At 38.4% G+C, this 22,655-nt stretch overlaps 1 protein-coding gene across 6 annotated transcripts in view; it reads left to right on the top strand.

The window, feature by feature from the left end:
• INVS (inversin) overlaps positions 1-22,655 on the top strand; it is a 150,480-nt gene that overhangs the window by 115,260 nt on the left and 12,565 nt on the right. For all 6 annotated transcript variants that reach the window (XM_063082257.1, XM_063082256.1, XM_063082258.1 and 3 more), the window contains 3 exons: positions 2,554-2,660; positions 8,110-8,322; positions 18,134-18,420. In XM_063082257.1, the coding sequence (XP_062938327.1) occupies positions 2,554-2,660; positions 8,110-8,322; positions 18,134-18,420 (607 nt within the window). The remainder of the gene's footprint in view (positions 1-2,553; positions 2,661-8,109; positions 8,323-18,133; positions 18,421-22,655) is intronic.

Raw genomic sequence — 22,655 nt, 5'->3', positions numbered from 1 at the left:
TTTTAGAATTAAATTGTCCTATTAAGTATCCTTTTGCTGGACACTTTTTCATTATTATACTGTTGCAGTAATCTTTGTGCATTTAATTTTTTTCTTTCGGGTCATTTTCTTAGAAGAATTCCCCCTGAGATTTTGAATCAAAGCAGCAAACGGTATATGAATGTGATTATGCTGTGATATATACTGCCAAAATGATTTCTAAAAGATATAGGTTAATCTATACTTCCCTATGTAGTAATGTACCAATTTCTCTCAATTTAGCCAGTATTTACTTTTTTTGGCCACTTTAATTATTTTAACTCTTTAAAAATATTAGCATATTAATTATGTTTCCCAAGTCAGAAAATATATTTCCTTTTAACTCATTCAACAAATATTTATCAATATTGTCACAATATGTGAAAGTGACATAATGAAAAATATGTAAAATATGGTCCTTATCCTTATGTTATTAGGAATGCATTTTTTATAATTTGTATTGCTATGTCATAAGAATGCATGAAGCATTACTAGAGGTAATAAGGAGGAATATTTCATAGTGTTAAAGGAGTCAAAGAGAAAGATATCACAATCCTAAATCTGTATACACCTAATAACACAGCTTCTAAATAAATAGGGCAAAAACTGACGAATTTAAAAGGGGAGATAGTCAAATTCCTGATCATAGTGGGAGATTTTAACCCATCTTTTATAATTGTTGATAGAACAGACAAAAGAGCAGTAAAAAGATAGCAGACCTATGCAACACAATTTTTAAATATGCCCTGATATATATAGAAAGTTTCAACCAACCAAGAAAGGCAGAATTAGTACTCTTTTCAAATGTACACAGACATTTATCAAAATCAGTCATATGCTGGGCCATAAGGATAGTCTCAGAAGAATGTCATTAAGCATTTATGACTTTTTATATTTTACCAAGTTGCCAATTTCTTACGTAAGTAGTATATTAAGCTACTTTCCAGTTCTGTCAGTTTTTATGTGTATAGTTTTAGGTTATCTACATTAATAATCATGTCATCTATGGATGATATTTTTATTTCTTCACTTCCAATCCTTATGCCTTTTCATTTCTTTGTCTTGCCTTATTGGATTAGCTAGGACCTCCAACACAATGTTGAACAGAATTGGTAATAGTTGGCATCCTTAACTCATTCTGGCTCTCAGAGGGCAAGCTTTCAATATTTTACCATTGGGTGCGATGTTTGCTATAGGTCCCCTTGTATTTCTGACTGCTAAGAGTTTTTAAAAATCACAATTAGGTTTTTCCCAAATATTGTTTATACATCTGTCAACAAGATGTATTAATTTTGTCCTGTTTTATGTTAATATGGTGAAATTACATTAATTTTTTTTCAAATGTTAAACCATCTTTGCATTCCTGGAGTAAGGCCTACTTTTGATGTATTGTATACTTTTATATATTTGGTGTGGGTTGAATGTTTGTTCTCCAGGGGAGAACCATTCCTTGACTTTTCGAGCTTCTGGAGGCTTCCATGAACATTCCTTTGTTCATGGCCCCATTCCTCTATCTTCAAAGCCAGCAATTGCTGGTTGAAACATTCTCACACTGTATTGCTCTGCCACTCACCTTGCTACCTCCCTCTTTCCCTTATAAGGGCCTTTGGTGTTACATCAGGCCTATTCAGATAATCCAGGCTCATCTCCCCATCTCAAGATCAGCTGATTAGCAGCCTTAATTTTATCCACAACCTTAATTCCCCCTTTCCATGTAACATAACATATTCACAAGTGCCAGGGAATAGGATGTGGACATCTTTGCAGGGGAGCACATTATTCTTTTGAGCCTTTTTTATGCCCAGCATATGATTGATTTTGGTTAATGTTCTGTGTACACGTGGAGTACTAATTCTGCCATTGTTTATTGGTTGCAACTTTCTGTATATATCACTTAGGGCATATTTAATAATTGTGTTGCTTAGGTCTGCTATCCCTTTGCTGCTCTTTTGTCTGTTCATTCTATCAACTATTATAGTGGATAGGTTAAAATCTCCCACTATGATCATGAATTTGACTATCTCCCTTTTTAAGTCTGTCAGTTTTTGCCTTATATATTTAGAAGCTGTGTTATGAGATGTATACAGATTTAGGATTGTGATATCTTTCTCTTTGACTCCTTTAACACTATGAAATATTCCTCTTTATCTCTAGCGATGCTTCATGCTTTCATTAACTCTTATGACACTGAAATTTTTAAGAATACAGGCCATTTATTTTACAAACCTTGATTTGATTTGGGTTTGTCTTTTGTATCCTCATAATTAAATTCAGGTTTCACATTCTTGGTTCGGATGTTACATAAATGATATTTCCTTCTCAGGGTATCAGCTCTGGAGGCATATGATGTCCTTAACATAGTATTACTTATGGTCACTCGGTTAATATGCTATATGTTTTCTCCACTTAATATTTTCCCTTTTTGTAATTAAGCAATTTGGGGAGAGAATTGTTTATATCTTTGAGTTAGCATAAATAGCCACATGTCCAAAAACACTTACTTCAGATGTTCTTAATTATCGTTCATGCTTGTAGGGAAGAACAGCTTTGCACTGGTCCTGTAACAATGGATACCTTGACGCCATTAAATTACTGCTAGACTTTGCTGCTTTCCCTAATCAGATGGAAAATAATGAAGAGAGGTAAGCAGTTGATAAAAACTAGTGTACTGTTGTTCATCTCACATCCTTTCTCCCAGATTAAAAACATCTTGAGTTTGGATATTGGTTCAGAAATAATAAGTGTAGTCATACGGAAACATTACACTAAGGAATCTTGAACCAGAAGAAAGGAGCAAAAGTACTGTGCAATGTTGATTTAGAATTATCAGATTTTATGGCTGTTCAGAACTTCACATATTACTTAGCTCATGTTTTGCAGATAAGGAAACTTTAGGCCACCTTCTGGCTTGTGGCTAGTATAAGGTCAGTGAAGTTCTAATTGACCAGGAACAGGAATTTGGTTAGGCCAGTAGAATGTGTTATATATTCAAAAGGTTTCACTTGACAGAGAGGATATTATCAGTTTGTGGACAAAGAGGTGCCACTAAGTAGTGTAAAAACATAAGGAGAAGCTAAGATGAAAGTTCAGGGTTTAATCTAAATACAGATTTCTTGAATAATGTAAGGTCCACAGGGTTATGCAGGGGTTGCTGCCCGAGGACCCAGACCTGAAGTAAAGTCTGAGCAGGATTCTTGGTGGTCTTGGATCTAGGAAGATTCTAGTAATTTGTAGGTAACAACAAAGGTCAAGATCAGACTTCCATACCTGAGCTCTCTCCAGCCCAGGCCTGCGTGTTTGTTTTCACTGTTCAGGGATGCTCTAACTAAAGTGGCCCCTGCTATGACACCATCCTCATCCTCTTGGCCACCGCCAGTTCCTTCTTTCTGTTAGCAGGTGAGAAACTTTATAGAGAAGGAGGGATTTCTCTAGGCCAGCTGTCTCGGAGGAAACACGCTCCTCCTTTCTACAACCAGCCCCGTTTCCACTTCATTCAGAACCTTTCCTCATTAGTAAGAGAGCTGAAAGATGTCTTCCTTTGAAACTCAAAAATAAAAGCAGAGAGGAAAGATTAAGAATCCTAAGAATTAGTGATGACTTCTTTCTATAAAGAACTTATTCTATATGACAGCATTTACTGCCTGACTGTTTTTTAAGGAATCAGCAAAAAATATGTATTTTAAAGAATAAATAAAAATGTAGTTTTTGTAATTCAATTCTCATTTATGTGCTAAGCCTTGAATTTCAAACCTAGTAACTGCATGAATTAAGGTGCTTACTGCCCCCTGGAATATGTTAATCACAGACCAAAAGAACAAAAGAAAAATCCTCCTAACTGTACTTGCCAATCTATAGATAAAAAGAGACGGTGGCAATATCTCAGTCTCTGTTAATGTTTCATCAGCAGTGCACCTTGATGTACACATGTCAGAACTTAGCACTCCCTATTATGTTTATTGACATTTCCGGTTTAGGCATTCTACTCATTCCATCAGACCATTCCCACATGGCAAGTCCAATTGTATCTTATCTCTTGTCTTTGTCTACATTGTTTCTTGGCTGGTTACCATCAATGTAGTGCTAATTCTTACTTCTCATGCATTGACAGTATCCATTGATGTACACGGTATAGACATAATTTTTGCCAACGTCTGCTGGCTTTCAGTCAATAACTATCTGACAGCCACATTCTAACATCGATGGGAATATTTACAGTACTTGAATGTTTCTAAATTGACTTTGGGATGAAGAACGATTCGATAGTAATAATCACAATGTGGTCAGTCGCTTACGACTTTAATCTTAAAACCTTTCTAGATACTTAGAGTGTGTCTCTTTGAATCAAAAATTGACTGAGAATCCTAATTTGAATAAACCAACTGTAAAAAAGACATTTCTGAGAAAATTAGGTAAATTTGCTTATGGAGTGGGCATGAGATTTTACTGAGGAAATCCTGTTAATTTTATTACTATAATAATGACATTATGACTATGCCCATATTATTTATAGATGAATACTGACATGCATAGAGATGAAATGAGAGTAGTTCTGATATTTGCTTTAAAAACTATAGCAAATTTCAATAAAATAATAAAAAGATTGTTAATCTGAATAAAAAAAAAAAAAAAAAAAAAAAAACTATAGCAAAAATAAAAAGGAAGGGAGTGGATGAAACAAATGTAGCAAAAAATCTTGCTAATTGTTAAATATGGGTGATGAGTGTATAGGTGGTTAACTATTCTCTTTACTTTTGCTTGAAATTTTTCATAATAAAAATACAATTTTTTCATAATAAAATATTTAAGATGCAATTTTTAATGCAGAAGCAGCCTGAGAGATCTAGTTGTTCTTCCCTCTTTCCTTTCCCCTTTTACAGATGAGAAGCTTGGAGAAGTTAAGAAAATGCCCAGGGTCACACAGGTCCCCTGACTCCCAGTTCATCATTCTTTAGGGTATATTATGCTACATGTTATTTCCTTTTGTCATATTTGTAAGTAAAGGGATAGTTTGGGCCTTTTGGGTCATAAACCAGATTTTGATATTCCTGCTTATATATTATGTGAAGGACACTACATATTAACAATTAGAGAAAAAATTATCAAACTTACTAAATAAATATGTTATCTGCACATTGATTTTAGAAGCACTTTTATTCTACCAGGAACATATTCAGTAATTGATATATGTGTTGTGGAAGGATTACTGAACTGGGAGTCATGTGTTCTTAGTTCTAGTCTACATTCTGTAGAAACTAGTTCCATAAGCTTTAGCAAGTTGCTTAACCTTTTTGGGTGAGTCTGTTTATTCATTTATCAAATGAAGGTAGTACACTAAATGACCTCTAAAATTCAATTTACCACTACTATTGTGTGGTTTGATTACTCTATGATAATTTTTTCCATTAGAGAAAGTACAGTCATAAAAGACATTTTAGAAAATATGGTAAAATTTTGTTTTTGTTTTTGTTTTTTGCCAGCTGGTGGCAACAGGGATCTGAACCCTTGACTTTGGTGTTACAACGCCATGCTCTAACCAACTGAGCTAACCGGCCAGCCCTAAAATTTTGTTAAAAGTTCTTCTGAATTTGCAAATGCTATCTACTTACAAATAATGTTTTAAAGTTTGTATAGGCACCTCTACCTACGGACTGCTGGTCCCTGACCAGTAGTGGCAAATTGAGCTGTTCTAAAATAGGGGCTCCTTAATTTCAACATTTGGGGCTTCCTTCCTTCCTTCCTCCTTCCTTACTGAAGTGACTAAACCAACCGTATACTACAAAACTCTTCCTTTTAAGTCTTATTGTGACTGTTAGGTTAGTTTTGAAGAGATTATTTCTTTTCTATAATCGCCAGATGGTTTTCTGTGTCTAATCATGCATCCACATAAACATCACTTTTTTCCACCTCATAAATTAGCTAACTATTTCCTCCTGATACCGCCGATTGCATTGGACTAGTCAGTCACCCAGGGAGGAATTGGCATCAGTGGTACTCATTGGGTAGCCTTAAATACTAGTTTAAGTCCTATGGAAATAATATTTATGATAAGCAACCATGGCATCACAAACCACGCTGCAATGAATGTCCTGTTGTGCCAAGCACAATGCTGTTCTCTTTACACTTATTATTTCATTTTCCTCATACGCTAACTCTGTGAAGTATTATCATGTTTAACAGCTGAGGAAAGCTGGGGCTTAGAAATATCTAGTAAGTTGTTTTAAAAATGACAGTCATTGTTACCATTGATGGGTGGGGAATTTGGGGATTTTTTTTTTTTTTTACTTCAATTTTTGTAGTTTTTTGCACTGTTTGAATTCTTAAAATATTTATCACTTTTTACAAAGTAATCATTTTTCTTTAAAAAGAGAAAAGCATATCTGTCAACATATTAATGGTGGTAAATTTTGAGGGTGGGGATATGATGATGGTTATTTTCTTACGTGTTTTTATCTAATTTTTTTATATTTCCAAAAAATAAACAATATATATTAAAAAAAGGAATTTCCCTAAAATTTCACATCTAGAAAGTAGCCAATTGAGATTCAAATATATAACCATATGACAATAATACCCATCCTTTCTAAATAATATAATTATCATAAAGGTGATGTGTACACACTGTACACAGTTTAAAGGGGCATTTAAATGTCCCTTCTACTCCTGCCTCTGAGACAACCAGTTTCCTCCCCAGAGCCATTGATGTTACCAGTTCTTTGGGGAACTTCTGGAGATAAATTTTTCATAGCTAAGCATATAGGGATATATTCTTTTTTTATTCAAATGGAACATGCCACAGTAATTGTTCTGCTTCTTAATTTTGTCTTTTTCTTCATTTGACAAGACATCCTGGAGATTGTTCCTTATTTATTCATGTACAATAGTAATGGCTGCATTATATGGATGACTTCATTATGTTTATGGCCAGTATTTTATTTAACCAGTAATCTGTTGATGAATATTGAAGTTGTTTCCATTCTTTAACTATGATAAACTGTGTTTCTGTGAGTACCCTTGTACTTAAAGCATTTCATACATGAGAGCAGATCTATAGGATAAATGCCCAAAAGTGAAATGACTATCTCAGAGGGCATATATATGAATACTTTTGATGGATATTGCCAAATTTTCTGCCCTAAAGGTTAAAGTAGCATATGAGAGAACCTGTCTCCCTCTACCCTTGCCAGTGCGAACCTTTCTAATCTTTGCTAATCTAATAATCACTGAAAAATGTTTTCTCATGTTAGTCTTAATTTGTATTTCTCTTAAATACTGAGATTGCACATATTTTTGTGTTCAGGAGCCATTAGTATTTATTTTCTGGGAACTATCGTTTATCTTTGTTTTTGATGGTTTTGCCCTCCAAAATTTTGTTATTTTTATGTAGCCAGATTTATTAGTCTTCTTTTATGATTTCTGTATCATTGTTTAAGAAAGGACTTCCCACTTTGATATATATTTTTAAATCTTCCATGATTTCTTCTAGTACTTTCTTGATTTCTTTTCTTTGTATTTAGTTCCTTGCTTCATCCAGAATTTATTTTGGTATAAGATGTGATATAAGAATCTCTTTTTCCCAGATGGCTATCTGGTTGTCCCAACACTATTTTTTTAATAATCCATCTTTTCTGCAGTGACTTAAAGGGCCATCCTTACCATATACTAAATCTCTCCATTTGGAGGTATACTTTTTTTATTTCATAGCATTAACTATCTGTAGTCATGAGCTCAAGCTTATATATCAGAATATTATTTGAAGTACTTTTTCAAATAGGAACGGGGAATTACTTGGCACATGGAGAAGAAGGAAAGTGATCATGTGGTTCCTAACAGCCCCCAATTTGTGAGCCAGGAAGCAAAACTTGGGAACTGACATGGTTAGCAGCACAGAGCAACAGACCCCCAGCCCTATTCAGCCTTGCTTTGTACCCCTCAGAGAAAAAGGAACAACCCTGGTGTAGAGAAGGTGGCTTTGCCTGTGAAATATTCCACATCTGGGATTGAGGTTTCCTTCGGCTGCATGATAATATCTCCAGTTTAACCGTGCCATGAAGTACATTCTAAGACTTAAAAAAAATCTTCTTCCTGCTTCAGATACACACCCCTGGATTATGCTTTGCTTGGTGAGCGCCATGAAGTGATCCAGTTCATGCTGGAGCATGGTGCCCTGTCCATCGCAGCTATACAAGACATTGCTGCTTTCAAAATCCAAGCGGTCTACAAAGGGTACAAGGTCAGAAAAGCTTTCCGAGACCGGAAAAATCTCCTTATGAAGCATGAACAATTGAGAAAAGATGCGGCTGCCAAGTAAGTTGGAGCTACGGAAATTGTGTGCTCACAGCTCAGAATCAGGGTGGAAGTGGGTTGGGGGTGGCGGGGTGGCCAGGAGAGAATTTTTTGATCCCTGTACCAGTGTCACCTTCCCCCTTCTTCCCACTACTCCATCCTCAAAGGGCTGAGGCTGCAGTGAAGGATGAAGGCCTAACCTCTACTTGGTGGCTCTGCCTCCAGATTAGTCCCTGATATTCCAGCCCAGGGACAAACCACTGCCAAATCCACCCTTGGCAAGAGTTGGGGGTAGGACTGCTATGTAGAGTAAGCTACAAAGAGATAACTGTTCTTCTCGCCCTTGCTGCCTTTCCAAATAAAACTTATGTCAACATCTACCCTATTTTCACTAGACTAATCTGTCTAGTTTTGATTTGATTAGAGCAACCAACTTGTACAAATATCTTGCTCTCCCCCACCCATTCCTTAACAAATTTGTACTAAATAAAGTAATTTATTTAAAAATTTTTGATTGAATGCGTACTATACATTCAAAACCCTTGGCTAGAGCCAAGGGAAAAAATGATGACTTAAAAGTAAAGTCTCTGCTTCAAGAGCTTCATACATTTTTGGACAATGATATAAAATGTACAAAATAGCCATTTGGGCCTTTTACACATTGTGATTATTTCACATAAATTACTGATTTTTTAGATTATGCTATGGTTTGCCTTTCCTTTGATCCCCGTATTGGTAGAAGTATTTTAAATATCAGCAGCATATTGCCTTAGCAAATACAGAGACCAAAATTCTCATGATAAAGATGTGGATAACAGGCAGATTCTTGAAGGATAACTTCCTGACTGTATCTGAAGTGTTTCCAAATCTTGAGTCCTTCCAACTCTTGAATCCTTCCATATCTTGCCCACAAGGGGGAAGCGTGAGTGTAATAAACAACCATTAAAATAATAATAAGAGGCAAGATAAATCATTTTAGTGAGAAGTTAAATACTACTGGGTACTGGAATGTTAACCATAATGTCAGCCTTCAGTAGACAAGATTGACAGAAAAGCATCATTCTCTGTGACTCTGAAGGGAAGTAGATGGCATCCTAGGAAATATTATCTTGTACTCTTCTCTTAACGAGGTTCCCTTTGCTTCAGTTTTGCCAAAGAATCCACTATAACCTAAACCTTCTACCCACCTCTTTTTCCAGCCTTTTTATAAAAGTTCTCTGCATGCGAGTGACAGGTGTGAATAGATAATTCACATGACAAATTATCCTGAGTTGCAAGCAAATGTTCTCTGTAACGGATGGAATGTTGTGTTTCCTTCTACTGATGTTTCCATAAACTCCACTTTATTTATTTTTTTATTTATTTTTTTTTTTTGTCTTTTTCGTGACCGGCACTCAGCCAGTGAGTGCACCGGCCATTCCTATATAGGATCCGAACCCGCGGCGGGAGCGTCGCTGCGCTCCCAGCGCCGCACTCTCCCGAGTGCGCCACGGGCTCAGCCCATAAACTCCACTTTAATGTGTGAAAGTCTGTTTTCAGATTTTGAAGTCACATCTACCTTAATATGAGGTGGGACTGTACAAAGGCAACACAACTGACTTAGTATGTCCTCCTAAGGACATAAAATGGATCCATAAAATGGAGTGTATGGATCCAAACTCATCCCACTTTGTTATTGAAGAGGGGGGGCGTGGAGTCCTCCTTTTCCCCAGACTCCCTTCCCAGCAGAATAGAAGGGTTGTGGTAGAGTGGAAGGAGACCTGGATTCAACCCAGCCTCTGATATTTACTTGTGATGACTTGAACACAGCATTTCTCTCTGGGCCTTAGTTTCTTCATCTGTGTAATATGACAAATTAGACCAGTTGGTTTCTAGGCACTTTCCAGTTCTATAGAAACCACCAAGTCTTCATTGTTTAAAATGCCAAAAGGATTTAGGAAACATCTAATTCAACTCCCCTTTTTAGGTGTTATCTTAACTAATTTTACTACTGTGGAAGATAGGTCCTCTTTGTTTTTATTTTTTACAAAAATATATTCTTTTTTATTGAAACATAATTGATTGTACATATTTGTGGGCTACTGTGTTGAATATCAACCATTGTGTGCAATATGTGATGCTCAAATCGGGATAATTAGTATATACAACATTACACAACGTAATCATTTTTTGTGGCCATTTACCAATTTTTTTTTTCAGCTCCCACTTATGAGAGGTCCTCTTTGTTTTTGGTTCTTAGGTTCTGAAGTTAATTTTTAAAAATTCTTTTAAACGGAAGCTGTATGTACTTGTGATAATATTTTTAAATTGCCAAAATGGAAAATTTTTAATCTCCTTTACTTTTTCTCAGTTACAATCTTTGCTTTGATTAGAAGTAAACAAGTTTCTTATAGTTTAACTATCACCTCTTACACTCGTTGTAGTATGGATCTCCAAGAGAAATATTTAAATGGAGGAGAAATTTTTAATTTCTTTTAACTATTTCTCTAAAGTTATTTCTTAAAATCTGAGTCAGTGTTTAATTTTCACAAAAATCAGGATGCTAAACTAGGTCCTTGCTGCTGCTGCTGCTGCTGCATCATTGACTTAGGTGGCCCAGGCATGTCATGGTGCCGCAAAGTACCCTAACCAGTTTATCATGTTAGGATGGCAGAAATCACCTTCCTTAAAGTGAGGATATGAACAGAATTTATTAAACTAAAAGTAAAATGATTTCTAATTTACTGATAGAGAAACTAGAAGAGAGAAAAGCTGTAGTCATGTATTTTAGAAAACACTACTTAAGAAATATCTATAATTCATTTAAAAGCACTTTATAACTCACACTGTACTACCTATGTTGTTACCAAAATGAACATCACTGTAATTTACCTGCCAAAGCACACAGTTGAATGTACACTGAAATAAGGCCGTGTTTATGTTGATTACCCATCTTCTTTGAAGCTTCCTTTTTGCTGGATTCTTATTTTACTCACTAATTTCAGATCTCTTCTAATTCTCTGACTGTTCCTTCTCACATCTTTTTAATTATACCATCTCACACTGAGGTCAGCCCTGAAGGCTCACTCCTTAGATGTCTGCTCATGCTGTACTTTATTCCATTGAAAATGTGTCCACTCTTTTTTAAAATTTTTTTGGTGGCTGGCTGGTCCAGGAACCCAAACCCTTGACCTTGGTGTTACCAACATCCACTCTTAACATTTAAATTTGTTCATGTCTTTAGATAGCCCCTTAATCTGTTTTACATCCTGACCTCTTGGAACTCTAATGCCATATCTTTAATTGCCTTCTGGCTGTCCTTTTGTCACTCATCAACACTTCAGACCATTGAACATTTCCATATGTATGTCCACCTGTAGTCACTATCACTTCAGACTCACTGGGTGAAACCTATAACTCATCACTACAATCTCTCTCCTGGCCTGCTTATTTCCCTGCTAGTGCTTCCACCATTTATTGTTAATCCCTCCTTTGAAATGTCCTTCTATGTCCTTTTGCTTTCATTCTTCTGTTCCACCACTCCACACAGGCCATCATTCTTGAATACCAGCCATGATGCTATGTAAGACCCTACAACATTTTATTTACTTCCACTTACTTCTCTAAGTCCCATTTCTCTTCATGCCGCCAGCTTTCCACATCCTCACACTTGTTTCGGCCCTCTGAACTTTCTTCTTACCATGCTCTCAGGAGACCTGAGCTTCTTTCTGGCTAGTGCATAAGACTGAACGTGTCTCCCAGAGTTACATAATTAAGTCCAGATTTGGTCACCCAGTTCAAACTCTTATGATGCTTATGTCCCTTCTACAAGAGGTTGTTCTGTGTCATCAAAAAGTCAAGTGACAAGGAATTCTCAAGACAGCACATTCCATTGTGGAGGATTCTGTCTGGTAGAAGTTCTTTTCTACCCTTTGGTCTTGAAGCTACTCCTTGAAGCCAAAGAGAAAAGTCTAAATTATTTTCCATAAACCAACTTTCTGATGTTTAAAGAAGGTGCTTATGACACTCAAACTGCTACTGCAGGTGTCCTTTTTGCTTTATAATTGATCCTATTGCAGCCTGCTCCCCTGAACATCTCCAGTTTGTCAACGCCTCTCTTCAGAATTGACACATGTGTCTGACTCTTTTGCTCACAATGTCATCCGACTCATGGGGACTTACTTCCATGGTTCTACTTCATGCCATTCCATTTCTCTGGTCCTCAGTTTCCCATCAGTAGAATGAAAAGATTTCTTAAAACGCGATGGGCTTCGGGACTCCATAAATGCCCTGAAACTGTAAGCAGTGTTTTATATGTCAGGAGTATATATGCATTTTGGGGGAGAGGATCTATAGGTTTTTTTAATCACATTCTCAAAGGGGATCCATGAGTGACAAAAAGATAAAAATCACTGGATTAAATGATCTCTGAGGTCCCTTCCAGTTCTAACATTCTATAAGTCAAAGGTCCTAAAACACATGACATTTTCTTTTTCCCTTGAGAGGAAGTTAAAGACCAAATATTACTATGCCTGTTATCAGCGACAATGAAGAGATAGAATCTGACAGACCCCTAGATACCAGGCGACACCAACTGAAAAGGTTAGAGCTAAACCTTTTCTGTCTCATGAGGTAATCAGTTTCCTCTCACTGGAAATGTTTCAGCAGAAGTTGAATTATCATCTCTCCAGGATACTATATAAGGAATTTTAAAAATCACGTGAGGAGCTGGTCCCTGAGTTCTCTCTGAGTCAAAGACCCTGTGAGAGGTGGGCTGCGTGTCTTTGCTCACGCTCTTCCTGAAATAACCTTCTCTGCCTTCACTCCTCTCTCATTTTGATACTTTTCATATGGAGCCTTTTTCTCTCCCAGTTTAATTAGTGACTGCCTCCCACATCCTCCCCTAGCTCTGTTGGACACTCATCCCATCTAGAACTCACTGTCTGCAGGAGTGTATGGGCCTGATTCCCCAACTCGATTGTCAGTTCCTTGAGAGCAGTGATTGTGTGAGACTTGTGCATCTACGTATCTCCGGTGCCTTGGAGCGTTTGGTATATAGAAGCATCCAAGAAATAAAGTTTCAGTAACTGCGCCTCTAGGCCTTAGTTTCTCCATCTGTTAAATGGAAAGTTTGGACCAGGCACTTTCTTAGGTCTCTTTCAATTCTAATACAGTACTGTGAATCTCTGTAACTTGTTTGCCTTACTGAAGGCAGCAAACACATTTATGTACCATTTGTCTTCATAATGTACACTGGCACTTACATATTTGTACCTTTGATTTTCCAATTCTCTACATATTGATCATGAGCAAATTACCATCTGACAGGTTTATGACAGTTCTACGTCCTGATTTTAGAAAGAAACAAGAGCAGAGGAGCTCACCACTGCACTTACTTGAACATGAGACCACGATTCTCTAAACTTTTCGACCCAAACCGTTTACAAGGTTTACCCCTGCCAGATTCAGAAAATTGAAGAGCAAGTATTCAATATTTTAATGAGTTATAAAAAGCAAAAAATTCAAGTTTATAACATAGCCTACCATGAAGATTAAAGATATTTGACATTCCATAATGAATTAGTAAAAAAAATACTTAAATTTAGGGACAATTGAGTCTAAGAGTTGAGGACTAGATGCTACATTGGAAGCTAGTTTTAAATGCTGTTTAGTGATTACTTTTGATGTGGTATTCTCAGTTTCTTCATATGATCCAATTGTTTTTTATTTTATTATATTTGTTATTACAGTAAAATATATATGATTTGCCATTTTAACCACTTTAAAATATACAGTTCGATGGAATTACATACACAGTGCTGTGTAACCATCCCCTCTATCTATTTCCAAAGCTTTTTTGTCATCCTAAACATAAACTCGATACCCATTAAGCATTAACTTCCCATTATTCCTTCCCCCCAGTTTCTGGTAACCTCTAATCTATTTCTATCTCTGAATTTTTTAAATTTATTTTTTGTTAATTGACCCATGATAAGTGTATATGTTTATGGAGTACAATGTGATATTTGGGTAAATTTGTACAGTGTGCAATGGTCATATCATAATTAGCATATCCATCACCTCAATCATTTTTCATTTCTTTATCTTAGGAACATTCAAAATCCTCTCTACGAGCTATTTGAAATTATACAGTAAATTGTTGTTAACTGTAGCCTCCCTACGGTGCTGTGGAACACTGGACCTTGTTCTTGTTATCTAGCTGCAATTTTGTATCCACTGGCGACCCTCTCCCTATCCTCCCTGCCCTGTACTCTTACTGGCTAGTGTATAAGATTGGGTATGTCTTCCAGAGTTACATAATTAAGTCCAGATTTGGTCACCCAGTTCAAACTCTTTTGATGTTTAAGTCCCTTCTAGTAACCACTATTCTACTCTCTACTTCTATGAGATCAACATTTTTTGCTTCCATATATGAGTGAGAATATGTGGTATTTCTCTTTCTGTGCCTGGCTTATTTCATTTAACATAACAGTCCTCCAGGCTCATCAGTGTTGCCACAAAATCTCATTCTTTTTTCTGTCTGACTAGTGTTCCATTGGGTATATATAACACATTTTCTTTATCTAGTCATCTGTTGGTGGACATATCTTGAGTGGTGCCATATCTTGGCTATTGTGAATAGAACCACAATAGACGTGGGAGTGCAGGTATCCCTTCAATATGTTAATTTCCTTTCTTTTGGATATATACCTAGCCCAATTCACTATTTAAATGACAGAAGATTAAGTGAAATCTTAAAAAAGAACTCTGTCATCGGGATGAATTTTACCAGGAGATGTAAAGTGTCTGAGTTCTATCTTGGTTCTGTCTAGAGTAGCCTTGGGTAAGTCTCTTACCTCTCTACCTCAGTTTCCTTATCTACCACATATGGGTGTCACCTTCAATAAACTGAGGTTTCTTCAAACTTTTACACTATGAGCAATGGTTCTGGACCTTTTCCCCCAGGGAGACATATGCATTAGGGAACATATACAGCTCTCAGGATCTGTATCTCGTGTGTGTGTGTGTGTGTGTGTGTGTGTGTGTGTGTGTGTGTGTGATGTTGTTGTTTTTGCTGATGCTGATTTAGTTTTAAGGCAGAGTATAGATAAAATAGGATTTAGGTTGTGCATAATTCCTAGTATCAATCCCACCCCCTTTCTGTCTAATGAGGACTATTACATCAAGAACCACAGCTCTGAAGAACTTCACAACTGTGGGTCATATGCCACCTAGAAGATTTTTTTCATGCAAAATGCATCAATTTTTTAAAAATATTATTTTTATAAGCTCAGAGCCTAATTATATGTTCTAATGATTACATTCTTAATCCTAATTCTGCTTACTTAGTTCTACTAAAATGAAAAATCACCCCTCTATAAAACTCCTCCTCCAAAGAAGTTTCCAGAAGGCAGAGCCCCCTTACTTTCTGGACATCCTGATCCTCTAAAAGGCTGAGTCCTGTTTGTCATGTGGCTGCCTTTGTTAGAAGCTCAGAAAGGTCTACAGTGATAAGGTTTGCCCAGGAGTTAACTGCATAGTGGCAGCTTGGAATTGAAAAGGAAGGCTGGAGCCGAGCCCGTGGCACACTCAGGAGAGTGAGGCGCTGGGAGCGCAGCTACGCTCCCGCCGCGGGTTCGGATCCTACATAGGAATGGCCGGTGCACTCACTGGCTGAGTACCGGTCACGAAAAAGACAAAAAAAAAAGAAAAGGAAGGCTGTTTGGTTTCCTAAAAGAAAGAGAAATGACTGCTCAAATAACAAAGTTTAATTTATCACCTCAGAGCCCCTCTTAATGGCAGTGAAATCTATGTAGATGTCAACCAGGACAACCATATGCATGTGTCTGTCTAAGGGGCCAGTATCATTCTCTTAAAGCAGCTGTGTTCATCAGTGCAAGTAAAAAGAGCAGCACTCCCTCTGCCTGCTAGGAACAAGGCTATTAGCAGAATTTCGGCCACCCAGAAGCTTCCACCTTCTTCTGAAAAGCAGCCTTCTCCCAAATAGATCACACCAAAATGTCATCTGCTGTATCCCTATGGATCACAGGCACTGATGATGACAGCTGTCCACCTAGCCTATTGACCACAGTGCAGCCTACTCCGGTGTCAGCAGTTGGCAAAGATGTCACAAAACCAGAGTCTATTAATAAACATTAGAGCTGTACAGGAGTTAGCGTGATCCATCTGGCCACGTTCTCTGCAATGGGACTCAATGGAAAACTATTAGATAAGCAAGCTTGGACCCCAGATCAGGGGCTTCTCCACACAGGAAGAAACACTCTCAGAAGGGAAATTCATCAAGTTGACCAGGTTTTAAATCAAAATGTAACCAAGATATCTGTCAGCTGGATCTTCTATGTTCCTTGAGATCTAAATAGGCTTTGCTTCCAATTCTACAGTCTGTGGAAGGCTGAATTCCATGACTGTTTGGGGGCTTAGGGTCTCTGCCTTGGCTCTTGCTTCCATGTCTGGTATCTCAGCTCTGCAATTTGTCAGGTTGCTTATAAAAAAGCATGATGAGCATGGCAGACCTTACAAAAAATTGGTGTCATTGAGGAGAATCATATCGTTATGTTTCATATCCTGGCAAACTCCTACACATCTTAGAGAATCAACAGCTGGGACCCTCTTGATTCCTCCAGACAAAATTAAGACTGCCTTCTCTGTGCAAGCACACTGTAATAACATTTCTTCCATTATATTTTCGGTCTTTGTTTTCCTAACCTATCCCCTTCTGGGTAGGTTTCTTAAGGGAGGACCTGAACTCTGTGGTCCTCATTTCTGAATCCTCAGTGACCAGCAGAGGGAAGACTCAGGAATTTAGGTATTTGTCCTCTTATCTTTCCATTGGAAATCCTTACAAATTAGCGGCAGTGGTCAAACACATATTGCTCTTAACTCAGCCCTTTGGTCCTCAAGCTTCTCACCCCTTAATGGGCCTGGATTACCTTTCTGCGCTACCTCACACCCATCTGCCTCACCCTACTACTCATTTCTAGACTTGGCCCTCCTGCCCAGCCTTCTTCTCTTCTACTGCTATCCAAGAATTCCAGCCTAGCCACCTCTAGCTACTCGCCTGTGACTCTTTTTTTTTTTTTTTTTTTTGTCTTTTTCGTGACTGGCACTCAGCCAGTGAGTGCACCAGTCATTCCTATATAGGATCTGAACCCACGGCAGGAGCGTCGCTGCGCTCCCAGCGCCGCACTCTCCCGAGTGCGCCACGGGCTCAGCCCTGCCTGTGACTTTTTGAAAATCATCCTACCTTCTGAGCTTCATCTGCAAAATGAGTGGGCTTGACTCATTAGCTAGAGCTCTCAATGGAGCATTGCAACTCACAGGTATGTTTTAATCAGCTGTAGGGTGCTTTGCAAGTAATTTTTTCAAGTAATCATTAAAGTTTGCCTATGATCTTTTTTTAACAGAGCAGATTCAAGGTCATCCCTATGACTGTCGTTCTCAGTTGCATTCTGGTGTGCTTTCCCCGAACAAGAGAAAAAGGGGTGGAGCTCCAGGTAGCTCTAGGGATCACGCACAAACTTGGGGCACACAGCCTCTTGGGAACGTGTTATGTCTCACACAAAATGTTGCCTGGTTATCTGTCATGTGTGTCTCAACAGTGCAAAGACTGATCTATAAGATTTTTTTCAGCTCCATCATCTTTTGAGCTATAAGGTCTGGTGTAAAAGAGATGGTTTGTATTTTACCTGGGGAAAAGACAGCTTTTGGAAAATGTGAATTTCCAAATCACCCCTGTGATGTGGTAGCTGCTCTTAAAATTTAAATCTCACTTAGGGACACCTGAGCAGTTGATACTCTTCTTTTTCCTCTTTCTCTTTGGCTTTTTTTCCAGAAAGCGGGAGGAAGAAAATAAGCGAAAAGAGGCAGAACAGCAGAAAGGAAGGCTGAGCACAGACTTCTGCAGACCCCAAGGCTTTCCTTGTCTACTACCCAGCATCCAGGATGAGCCCAGCAGACAGAGCTGGGCCCCCAGCAAACAGCCTCCTGCCGGCAACACGACCCAGGGCTCTGAGCCAAGATATTGCAGAGGGTCTCCAGGAGGGTCTCCAGGCAGAACCCCCCAGAAGGAGCAGCATGTTTCCTCAGACTTGCAGGGAACAAACTCCAGAAAGCCAAATGGTAGGTGTATGTCTTTGTTATCTGATTGCCTTTGGCTGTTCTGGTTGGTGCACTTAGATCATTTACCTTTAAGGTAATTATTATGTTGGCACTTGTCTGCCATCTTAATATTTGTTTCCTATTTGTTTCCTCTGGTTCTCAGTCCTCTGTTTCTCTCTTTTCTTCCTGTGAGTTACTTGAACATTTTTAGGATTCCGTCTTGATTCACCTATAGTGTTTTTGAGTGTATCTCTTTCTGTAGTTTTCACAGTAGTTTGCTTTGGGTATTACAATAAATATATGCAACTTATAATAGTCTACTAACATCAACATTTTAGCACTTTGAGTGAAATATAGAAACTTCACAGTACCTTTTCCTTTTCCACTTTTAAATATTCCTTGGGTATCAGATGGTGTTATAATTTTTGTTTCAATTATCAAATATTATTTATAAAACTCATGAGGAAAAGGGTGCTCTGTGTTATATACCCACATTTCTGCTCTTCTGTTGGTTCTTCTTCCTTTGTGATGCTCCAAGATTCCTTATCATTTCCTTTCTGCTTGAAGAGGTTTCTTTAGCCAATCTTTAAGGGTAGGTCTTTATCTGAGAATGTTTTTATTTCACTCCTGAAGAATCATTAAGCAACATATAGAATTCATGGTTGGCAGTCTTTTTCTTTTAGCACTTGAAAAACATTGTGCCACTTCCTTCTGTCTCCTGTGGTTTCAGATGAGAAATCCACTGTCACTGGAATTGGTGTTCCTCAGTAACATTCCTAGGTAACATGTCATTTTCCTCTGGCTGCTTTCAAGAGTATTTTTTTTTTTTTTTTTAAAGATAACCAGTAAGGGGATCTTAACCCCTGACTTGGTGCTGTCAGCACCATGCTCTCCCAAGTGAGCCACCCAGTCATCCCTATATAGGGATCTGAACCCGTGGCCTTGGTGTTATCAGCACTACACTCTGCCAAGTGAGCCACAGACTGGCCCCTATTTTTTCTGTATTTTTAATTTTCAAAAGTTTATTAAGACATGTCTTGGTTTTGGGGGTTTTTCCTATTTGAAGGTCATTTAGTGTGTCAGGGGTCCACAATTTTATTCTGCCACTGAATAATAGGGTTTACCTTTCTCCAGACTCCATAGCAATTACTTCTCTGCTCTTCCAGCCTTCACTAACTGTGTCTTCATTGCCTTCCCAGCTTTTGCTCACCAATCAGTCCCAAAATCAATGGCATGGGTTTTAGATTTTTGTTAGGACAGAACCTCTATTTTTAGATATCAGTTTCTATGTTGTTTATCTCCTGTGGCACAACCAACCACCCCCAAAAGTAGGTGGCTTAGAATAGCAACAATTTATTATTTTCACAGTTCTGTGGGGTAGCTGGACAGCTCCTCTGTTGTATCACCTGGGCTCACTCATGTGGCTGCTGGAGGGTTGACTGGGCTGGTCCAAGATGGCCTCCTTCATATGGAGGATTAATGCTGGCCATTAATGCTGGCTGCTGGCTGAAGTTCCTCAGTCCACTTCTATATGACCTTTCATTCTCCAGTAGATTAGACCATCTTCCTTACATACTCTTCTCAAAGTAGTACTCTGAGAGAGGGAAGGCAAAAACTGCAAGCCCTCTTTGAAGCCTAGACTCCAGAACTTTCATCTCACTTCTCCCACATTTTATTGACCAGAGCAAGTCACAATACCAGCTCAGGTTCAAGGGATTAGAGAAATAGACTCCACCTCTGGATGGAAGATATGGCAAAATCACATGACAAAGGTGCATACATATCAGAATGGGAAGAATCTTTGGCCATTAAACAATCTATTGTAAGAGGCAATGTATCTTTTACTTCTGTATCTCTAGCACCTTACAGGATGTCTGGCACATAAGAAAGAAAATAAATAGTTATTGAATTTATAGTTAGATGGTACTAGCTAGACGCTAAATATGCGGAGATGAAAAACAGGTCATTAAACTAAGATGAAAAGTATTCTTTGGGTATACTCATGTTTTCTGTAACAGAATCCCATTTTATGACAAAGATTTGCTGCTACTTAATTCACTAAATCACTTACACATGCAATCACTCAACAGCTATGTTTCTGAAACCACACTCTGTGCCAGCTATACTGAATTATCAATTAAGGCTAAGGACATCAGCCTCTTTCCTATAATAGTGAGCACAACACTGGTTACATAGGTAAACACTTCTTGACCTGACCTCTTAGAAATCACTCATTTAAGGTTTGATTGGCTTGGAGTTTACTTTGTATCCCAAGAATTACACTTAATCCCTATAATTTCAAATGGACAATGCTAAGTGCCCTAATCCAGTGCTCTACGAAGCAGAGAGAAGGGGAGCACAGTAATTTCAAACTTCTTACAACTATGCAGGGTCATTGTGGTTCATGTTAGTCTTATTATAAAACACCTTGAGACAGATACACTGCAAGGCCAATCAGATCTACTGTGGACCTGATCATATTCTGATAGAGTGGCCTCACATCCTAAAAACTCCATGTTGTTTCAGTTTCTAATAACTAGTCCTTTTGTCCTTTAATTATACTGATTGATACTATTTATACTGCCTCAGGGTGATCTAGTGCATGGTTTTACAATGATTTTCAAGCCATATATGCCTTAGGAAATGAATTTAGGAAATGGATAGGACCAGCATATTTGTCATGGAATAGACTACAATAGAAAATATCAAAGTACATTGCACATTTTAAAAGTAATATATGAGGTACTTCAAAAAGTTCATGGAAAGATTCATATTGTCTTTCAAGTCCATTTTTCCACCAACATTTTTGAAGTACTCTGTAAAGCTACACGATGCCAGTTGTCGAGTAAGGCAAATCATAACTAAAGCCAAAAATGTTTCATTATTTTAGTTGCACTAAGTTTCCATTTGTATTTTCAGGACTAGGGCTCGGACCTTTACAAACCCATTGTGCAGACTGGGTCACCAGACCCCTCACACGCTGGTCCATGCTAAGTACTTGGGAAAGATCCCAGGAGCCATTGGCAGATGACACAAGCTCAGTCCTCAGCAGCAGCAGCAGCAGCAGCAGCAGCAGCTTATGGGTCCAGCAGCTTACAGGTCTGGTGGTGGCCTCCCGGAGGGTCCCAGTGACCCTGGCAGCAACAGCCTCCAGCAGCAGTAGCAGCCTCCCTGTGGCCCCTCAGAGGCATCCTGGGGGTGGGGGGCCGCGTGGACCAGAGCCACTCATCCTTTATACTTAAGTCCATAACCCAGGACACCTGGGTGCACATGCACAATTACACTAGACAATAACCAAGGAACGCCTGGGCACATGAGCATATTTACATCAAATTCTCAGCAAGATTCTGAACATCTGAGGGGCCCTATTTTCCTACATTTTCCCAACATATCCTCGTGTGTGTGTGTGAGTGTGTGTGTGTGTGTGTGCGCGCGCGCGTGTACAAACAAACATATGAGCAAATTGGGTCACAATGTAAGATTTATTTCTTGGTATGGGTCATTGTTGAAAAATTTTGAAAGTTACTGTTGCGGAACAACTCTGAGGCAAGGGAGCATCTCAGTCACTTGAGGGTGGGAAGCGGCATCCTGCATAAGGGACCTTTGCAAAGAGCCAAATTCAGATATGCAAACAGGGTCTCAGAGAAGCTCAGCATCCAGACTGACCATTGACTGGAGCCTCTCTAGCAGTATTCCTTGGAAATCCTAAGATAATTGGGCAAAGGACACCACAACTCACTTTATGTTTGACCACATAAAGAAGTGTCACAGCTGCTTCAACTGATCAGTGCTCAGGCAGTACAGAACTTAAGGGTTGGGCATCCCAGCAAGAACCCAGAGATGGGAAATACTGACCCCTTCTTTTTCCCCCTCATCTTGTCTCAGACATAGAGAATGTTAGAGCTTGAGGGTCTTTAGAGAAGAGATTCCTCAAAACAAGTCAGGAAACTGAGGCCCTGAAAGGGAGACTTGTCCAAGGTCACTTAGCAAGTGATTTCTTTCTTCTCTTCCACGGTAATTCTTACCTTCTTGTTGCTGACAACGTGTGCAGAGCGCATTGCCTACCTGCACAAACTTTGGAATCACACAGCCTGGGTTCACATTTAGACTCCACCTTGAGCAAGTTACTTAACCTTTCCAAGCCTCAATTTCTTTGTTTGTAAAAATAAAGAGATAATAATGCCTACCTTAAAAAATTGTGAACATTGATGAGCAAACCACTTTAGGCACTGTAAATGTGAGCTGTTATCATAATT

This window comes from Cynocephalus volans, chromosome 17, assembly GCF_027409185.1.
Source record: "Cynocephalus volans isolate mCynVol1 chromosome 17, mCynVol1.pri, whole genome shotgun sequence".
NCBI classification, from domain to species: domain Eukaryota; kingdom Metazoa; phylum Chordata; class Mammalia; order Dermoptera; family Cynocephalidae; genus Cynocephalus; species Cynocephalus volans.
Note: the sequence above shows the minus strand (reverse complement) of the source record. Positions and strands in the feature narration are given on the sequence as shown.